At 41.5% G+C, this 8,307-nt stretch overlaps 1 protein-coding gene across 1 annotated transcript; it reads right to left on the bottom strand.

The window, feature by feature from the left end:
* Nucleotides 1–2,969: 2,969 nt before the first annotated feature.
* Nucleotides 2,970–8,281, bottom strand: lmod2b (leiomodin 2 (cardiac) b). Its single transcript, XM_046378996.1, has 6 exons — nucleotides 7,428–8,281; nucleotides 6,659–7,156; nucleotides 5,749–6,009; nucleotides 5,394–5,603; nucleotides 4,654–5,109; nucleotides 2,970–3,225 (listed from the first exon to the last, which is right to left on the bottom strand). Exons 1-6 carry the CDS (start codon nucleotides 7,701–7,703, stop codon nucleotides 3,199–3,201), a joined length of 1,728 nt encoding a protein of 575 aa, XP_046234952.1. The 5' UTR covers nucleotides 7,704–8,281; the 3' UTR covers nucleotides 2,970–3,198.
* Nucleotides 8,282–8,307: the final 26 nt, after the last annotated feature.

The following is an 8,307-nucleotide window of genomic DNA, read 5'->3' as shown; positions in this document are numbered from 1 at the left end:
TTATGAGTTCATCTGTTAACCCCATTTCTCTTATTAGCATTTGGGACAGGGTGTACACATGAACTCTGTATAATTGGATATTAAATCCTGCATCAGGTCATTTCCATAATTACTTTATGTTTATGTGAGATGAAAAAACTGTAAGATACCTCTCCTGATTGTCCACCACAAAAAAGGGAGGGCTAAAAAAAAACATCCTTTTCAATTATATTTTTGATCCTGTGATTAACACAATGATGATCTAACAATTCTGTGCCTCTTTATTTTTAGTTGATGTGCACATCAGCTGACACCACGCTGACCCCGTATCAGTTCTCTCTGCTGCAGAGAGGGATTAGAGCAGGTATGGCACTTTCCACTAGTGTGGTAGCACATGGACACAGTGCTCCCCTAGAGTCTTGGTTGAACACATGCACAAAAGGGCTCATGTTTTACAGATACCATAAATGATAATGTTTGTTTCACAAAAAATAACCGTGATAACATTATTTGTTGCTATTGAAATGCAGCCAGCTGTCAAATTACACAACTTTCACTTAGAAGAAAATCAAAAGCAGAACATTAGGTCAGTTATTGTAGAACTCAGAAGCTAGATTTGCATTAGAATAGTTTTAATTTGTAAATCAGGAATCACTGCTTGGATACCCTGTCAAGGAAACGTTAAAAACCCTGACTGCTGTGACTGAGAGGCTCAAGGGACATACTGTAAATACAGGCAAACTAGCATGCTTGCATACACTTGTGTTACATTTCCCTATGGTGCGTGGAACAGTCTGTCCATCCTGAATATAATGTTGAATTTTACATGAGGACAATACAGTGACCACCCTAAGTGCAGAGGCCCCATTTACAGGCAGGAAGTCGCTACATTTTATGGATGAATTTTATGGAAGGATCCCCCTATTGACTGATAAAACAAAGTGCTGTGCTTGAGTAGAGGAAGTTTTATTCTTAGGACACTTAGCCAAAGGAATGCATTGTACATACTGAGTTGCTATGCTTGGGAAGGCCATTGAGGAGATGGGGGAGCGCACCCAGGACATAACTCAGTTTTGTTCAAGTCTAATTTAAGGTTGGGTTTTCATCTAAATTCTCTTTTTTTGTTGTTTATTTGTACTCTATAGCACTGCCCTCCATTTTCCTACACATACCATATTTTTTGGACTAATGAATGTGTTTTGCCAAGCTTCAAGATAGCCAAAAATGTATGTGACTTATAACTGTTTATTTATGCAGATCTCTAATCATGCAATCATCCTACAAGTGCTGTGTTAAAACATTGGGGGAAAGCCCCAGCATCTTAGATTTCAGAATTAAAACAATAATACTGTGTTAAACAAATTATTTTGTTATTTTTATTGATAGTAAATTTTACATTATATATATTTTATATTTAGAAGGATTTTATTGCTATGTCACTGAGATTCACAGAATGCTTTTAAAGCAGGAAATCACTCCGAAAACATCTGACATACTTTTGGAAAAACGGTTTGTCTTAATGCAACTTGTAGTTTGCTTTGTTGTTGTAACCAGTGACCATGTAGCCTTTAAACAGCTGCAATGTGGATTTAGAAGTCATGGGAACTCTTCTAAGACACATAAACAAATGCAGGACCAGGATTAGGATGACTGATAGTAATAGCTCCCATCTCTCAGTCTCTTGTTTTCACTTGTTCATTCTCACCTCATATACTCCCCCCCCCCCCCTCTCTCTCTCTCTCTCTCTCTCTCTCTCTCTCTCTCTCTCTCTCTCTTTCTTTCTGTCTGCCTGATTTGTCATCACTTTCTCTCAGTCTCTCCCTTCCTTTCTATCTTGTCGATATGTCTCTCTTGACTGAACATTCTCAGTTCTGGGGTCTTGCCCATCTAATGTAATGACAATGAGGGATGCCTACTGGTCCAGTGATTTTTAGCTTGAAACTGTGGTTGGTTTTGGGTAATTTTAAGATTTTAATTTTGTATTTAAAGTGAGAAGATGTAACACATTGATTTTAAAAGTCAAATGTTGAATACATCAGTAAAACCAGTAGCCTGTGGTGACTAATGCTATTCAACTTTATGTGAATAGCATTATTATTTACTTTTCTCTGATTGTTCAGTATTAGCATTAACATTATGCCTGCAGCTGTCACCTGTGGCCGCACTGGCAGTTATCTGGCAGAAGTAGTCATATAGACTTGCACAAAAATATATGACATGAGGCCTGTTACTGAACCTCACTTAAAGCAAACATAAGTGACAGTTATCGGATAAAGGAGTGATACAGCCAGCAAACAGACCCAGTTATGTCAGTTAAAAAGTAGCCTAATAAGTTTGCTAACATTAGCCAACAGTAGCCACTCGTCATAGCACATCAAGTAAAGCTGTAGATGTAAATCCACCAAATGTACTGAAATGAGCAAAGGTCTCTCTGTTTCTGCTTTCCATTTTTCCCAAAAGCTACATACAAGTAGTTTGTGACTTGTTTTGGAATGCAACTTTTAAGCAGCCCACAATATTTCATTTAATCATTTTTGATTAAGTTGATGTCTGTGACACCAGTGATGAGTGGCGACTGCTTTGTTTCACATGTCATGCATTGTGAATTGTTCAAAGACTGTGCGCAAAAGCCCTGCTATAATACATGCTGACCGGAGTGGGTGTGTTGTGAGTGTGTCCAAGTGGGAATATGCATCAGCGGCGCTTGACCGGTGAGTTGACTCACTCATAAAAACAGTGTCTGTGTGTGTTTTCTATACTGCTGACCCTTTTCTTTCAAGTGGAAGTCAGCCAGTAACAAGAGAACAGTCCACATACATACACCAAATGGCTATATTTAGAAATCAACACATCATTCCACCAACAACAGATCATATTTACAATTTTACAAGAAAACAGTGAATTAGAAAACTTAAAATGCCAATAGTAAACAGCTCAATCAACTCATTTCAAAATTAAAATACAAGTTTTCAATTATGCATAAATACTTAAAAAAAAAACTAAACATAAGTAAAATGTTGAGCTGTTGTTGCAGTGCAAATTTCCACTATATGTTCTTTTTCATGAGTAAGAATTCAGTTTTTGCCTCCGCAGGATTCCCAACATGTATTCGTCTTGTACTTTCATAATCTTGTTGGTCACTCCATCGTCATCATGATGCAGACTCCCCCCAGTTTCCATGGCAATGAGTAGAGTAGAACTTTTTTAGTTCTGCTTGAATTATCGTATATGTTGTGGGAGTTCCACCTGGAAAATGATGGAAATGCTATGTCAGTTTTAAACGCAGGACATGAGAAATATTTTTAAGGCATTCATGCTTTTTAAGAAATCTGATGGTGACAGCAACGATAGGAAGGAGAAGAATGAGTGATGACTGGGAAAATGACTTGGCTTCCGAGGCATGGGTACAAGAATGTTGTTGTCAAACCACAGTTTTTGAATTCCATTTATTATAAGGACTAATGATGAGAATATCGACCCTCACTCTAAACTCTAGCCAGCACCCAGTTAGCTTAGCTTAGCTTATTATTAAACAGGGGGAAACAGCAACAACATGTTATTCTCTTCTCGTTTGTTTTCAGGTTGTAATTTTAATAGATATAACTATATCTATTAAACTATATCTATTAACTATATAAATTAATGAGCTTCAAAGGTGCTGGCAGACAGATTTTGTTATCTTTGACTAGATATCCCGTTTCCAGTCTTTATGCCATATCAAGCTAAAAGTGCTGCTGACCCTGTACCTTTCTTAGTGTTGGCGTACTTTAAAGTGATCGTGACTGCAGTGCGTTATTCATTATAATCATTTACACGGGCTATTCGTCATTATAACTGTTTTCTTGATACGCTTACAAACACAGACTTTGGATCAAATGTGTGCGTGATGTCCTCAGTGGCGTCAACAGATGAAGTGTTATCAGGCTGTTTTGTTGAATGCGTGTTGTTGGTGCATGCTGTGGTAACGTGTCATATCTGTCTTTATCAAAGCTCCACTGAACAGTCTCTATAAATACATTCAGTAAGTGGCAGGAATTTCACAGCTAGGAGACCCCGCCAACTGAGGTCAGAGCTGATTTTCCACTCTAACAACATAACAAGCTGTGCTAAATCTTCAGCCGAGGTAATACCTCTCGCTCACAATGGCAGAAAAACAAAGTTCAGATGCAAGATAAACCTTAATTCTCTCCGTTTTGTTTGTCTTAATATGTTTTGTTTTTACATCCTTCTATTTTCTCTGTATCAGCACATCTGCCTCTTCAAGGTAGAAATACTTGATGGGTTTGGCTTACATTATTATTGACTTTATTTGGGCTTTTCTGTATTTCTTTCTGTTGGTTGGTGGTAAGTAGCCTTTTGCCTGCCCACCCCATTGTAGAGACAGAACCTAGCATGTCAGCCACAGAGATGACTCAGTCACCACTGACTCTGTGTCATCCTCATCTAAATTTAACTCCCTACTTGTTCAGTTTGCCTGTAGAGGCACTCTGCAGTTTTGAAATAAGTACATTGCTCGAGTGCTTGTGGAGGAGGAATGTTTTTTTGACACTTTTCACTCAATACATTTCCAAACAATTCAATCTGATGCAGTAATTAGGAAAAAATACCACTGATAATGCTGATAAAAAGAATGGAAACGTGAATGTCTCTTGTTGCACAGGTCCTTCCACTCACCCGTTTCAAGTTGCGAATGCTGCTGCTGCGGATAGACTCCATCAGCTGGTCATGAGCAGACCTCATTGGCGTGGATGGCCTGCTGCCCTCATCCCCTCTTCTGTCCACCGACACAGGCCTCAGCGCATGCTTGAGCTCCTTCAGGATGCTACTCGTCTCGTCTTTGCCCAACTCCTTCGACTTCCCTTTCTTGCCCTTCTTACCTTTTGTCTTTGCCACCTTCTTGCTGCCCGCCTCATGCGCCTTGATGACTTCTGCGATCATCCTGGTGGGCTTCTTCTCACGCTGAGGGGGAGGCAGCGGTGGGGGAGGTGGGGGAGGAGGAGGTGGTGGAGGGGGAGGAGGAGGAGGAGTGGGAGGAGTCTGCTTTTTAGCCGGGTCACTCCGGGGGAGTTTGGGTGAGGACCAAGGAGAGGCTCTGGGTGAGCTGTAAGGTGATGAATGGGGAGTTCCTTTCTAGAGATAGAAGGAAGCAGGAAGAAGGAAGAAAATGGATAATTACAAATATGTTTATGACAAGAAAAGACTGCAGGTGCAGTACGCAAGGGTAAATGTCTTAAAATGTTTTTTGCAACTTGTTAGCTGATGACACCTTGAGTTGCCACCTCATCACTGACGTGGCAACTTTGAAAACAGTGATGGAGAACACTAGAAAAGCAGAACGCATCTGTCGGCCAGTAGCTTCCTGTCCAGCCAGTTCAGTGGAATAATAATCCTAATTCATTAGACAGGCCTCATACCAGTGCAGTGGTTCTGGGGTTGACAGCTCCTTCTGTTGCACCCTGTTGCTGCTGCTGTCTCTGCGCCTGCAGGCGTTTCTGTCTCTGGCGGTCCTGGTTCCTGGTGAGGATCCCTGTCATGCTCATCCTGGGACCAGGCAGGTTGAACTGGTAGCCCAGCTTGATCAATGTATAGTTTTCTCTGAGAATCTTCACCATTTCCATTTCTACCTGCGGCGGGAGTTTCAGGGAATGGAGGCATTGTTACAAAAGGTTACACCTTGCACATGCAGGTAGAGAGGACGAACTGCTTACCGGACTTTAGTGAAGATTTGTTTGATTTAGACAAAATTGGAAGTGAGAAAGGAGAACTAACCTGTCCTCCACACATGTGTCTCTGGTTGTGGAACCGAAGCTCAGTCAGGGTATTGTTTCCTGGAAGTGCTTGTACCAGCGCCATTACGCCCTTCCCAGTCACATAGTTGGACTCTATATTCAGGCTGGTGATGGACGAGTTCTCCTTCAGCATCTTAGCAATGGCCAGAGCCACAGGGTCATCAGCTCGGGTGTTTGCAAGGCTAAAGACTCGCACGTGTGTGTTGGACCGCAGTGCTTCAGCAAACCGGATAAGGGTTTCCTAAGAAGTAAATTAAGATGTTTATGCTTTCCGCAACATTAAAAACTTGTCATCACCATCAGTTAGAAGTCAGAGCATCCCTGAAGATATGTAGCATATTTATTTAAATAAGTCAGTGTTTACACAGTTAACATAAGGACATACATCCAAGATGCAACGTAGTCCTCCTCTTGCCACCCATCATAATGCTAAAATGAGTAAAAAAAAATATCTTTTGAGCCCAAACATTCATGATTTACTCATCTAATAGCTTGCAGAAATATTGTCAAAGCTGTTCACTGAAGACACCATGTCATTCAGTCATTCTGTTTTACACAGGGTTTGTACCAAGTATATAACATTGCCCTTCATTACATAACCAGGGCATGATGCCGGGTTCTAAAAATAAGCTGGCATACAATCAAAAGTTACTCCACAGTAAAGACCAGGAGGCTACCGAAGCTAAATCATGTTCACTACTGACCAAACTCAAAGTACATTTCAAAACCCATGGCTAATCTATTATTTTGACTGAACAGTTGAACTTTGTTGAATGTCTTGTTCAAGGAGGTTGTGTATTTGGACTGTTAAACACCATTTGAACGTAGAGGCTGGCCGATTTTCCCACTAACATGAACACATCTTTAATATCAGGTGTCTGTGTCCCTACCTGTGAGATATCATCAATGTTGTTGAGATTAACCTCTGTGAGTTCAAAGTCATTACTAAGAACCCTTTGGAGGGCTTCGTCAACAACGGTTGGGTTTCCTGGCGTGTTTGGGTCAGCAGGTGGAGGAGGAGGAGTCAGTCTCATGGGCTCCACCCTCTGTGGCTTCAGTAGCATTGGGACATCGGTCTGTGACGTCTGCATCCCAGAATCTTTTGAGGGTTCAGGTTTTAATTTATTATCATTTCCCTTTTCCTCTTCCTCGATTTCCTCCTCCTCCTCCTCCTCCTCCTCCTCTGTTACGGCTTCCTCCTCTTCTTCACTTTCCTCCTCTTCCTCTTCTATTTCATCCTCATCCTCTTCCTCCTCCTCCTCTTCTTCTTCTTTCTTGTCTTTCTCTTTCTGTTTTTCGTACTTTTTCTGTTCTTTCTCATTTTCAACATCTTTTTCATCCTCCTCTCCACTGTTTCCTTCTGTTACACACTCCTGTTGTTCTTCATCCTGTATTTTGATGAAATTGTTCACTGTTTAAACTTAAATAGGTATACAGTGAAAAACGAAATTAACACAGATGGTTTTAGGACAGCTGTGGATGAAAGTTTGTTTGCAGTTTGTTATGATTTTTCTTTGTATTAGCGCTTCAAATGCTTTAGTTTTAGCTTTATTAAGTATGGAATCTTAACTTCTATCTGATACAACTTCAAACAAGCTGGCTTTGCCTCTGGCACATTCAACAAATAACAAGTAAATCTAATTAAAAACCATCACTGACCAGTTTGGGGCTTCCTCCACTTATCTCGTCCTCCAGCAATCTACGTGTCTCATTTTCCCAATACTTCGTGAGGGCCTCTCTGCTAAAGGTGCCCGTTGGGGTTTTGTCTGTCTGGTCTCTCTGTCTGAGTCCTATGGGCACATTGGCATCAGGGTCAATGTCTGCCAGCTCCTTTTCCAACTCAGCCAGCTCTTCAGGGCTGAGGGAAGCCAGAAGCTCGTCCTCGTCGACATCTTCATATTTACTCAGCTCTCGACGGTACCCGAAGAAGCTCATGGCCAAAGGCGATTAGTACAGAAAGGTCAGGTCTTAAAGTTGTGTATAATTCAGTCTGGACCCCAAAATGAAGTGGCCGTGTGGGAACAGAGGTTCCAACAGAAGACAGGAACCACAGTGAGGCTGCTGGAGATCCACGGGCATAAGGGGTCATCAGAAATTTAGAGTCCAGGCGAGGTGAAAAGATCCAGCCAAAAGGGGCTTCTGATGAGAGACCACTGCCGTCTGAACCAGATCTATCCTGGACATTCGTGTTGCTGTGAGCCAGAGTCTGTGTGTGTGTCGTTGTCCTCTCCTTTCTAATCTCCGCAGCTGCTGTTTAGGCCTTAAGAGAGGGATCAGAGGGGAACGTACTAAAGTGTGGGCCCCATGATGCAGCGTCTTTTTTTGGGAAGCACTGCTCTGAGAGACAGAGCCACAAAAAGCATGTGAGCTCAGAGACTGTGGCCTGTCAACGCAGCAGTCTGTCACCGCAGCCTGAGTGGCTTTGTTCATAGCCAAAATATACCGACAGAACAGAACAAGAAAGATAAACAGAGATAATGTATCTCCCAAATACAACAGAGCAGCATCAGAAAAGAACATTAGTGTTTATTAAAAAACA

The sequence above is a fragment of the Scatophagus argus genome, chromosome 22 (genome assembly GCF_020382885.2).
Source record: "Scatophagus argus isolate fScaArg1 chromosome 22, fScaArg1.pri, whole genome shotgun sequence".
NCBI lineage: Eukaryota > Metazoa > Chordata > Actinopteri > Scatophagidae > Scatophagus > Scatophagus argus.
This window is presented reverse-complemented; position numbering and strand designations above follow the sequence as displayed.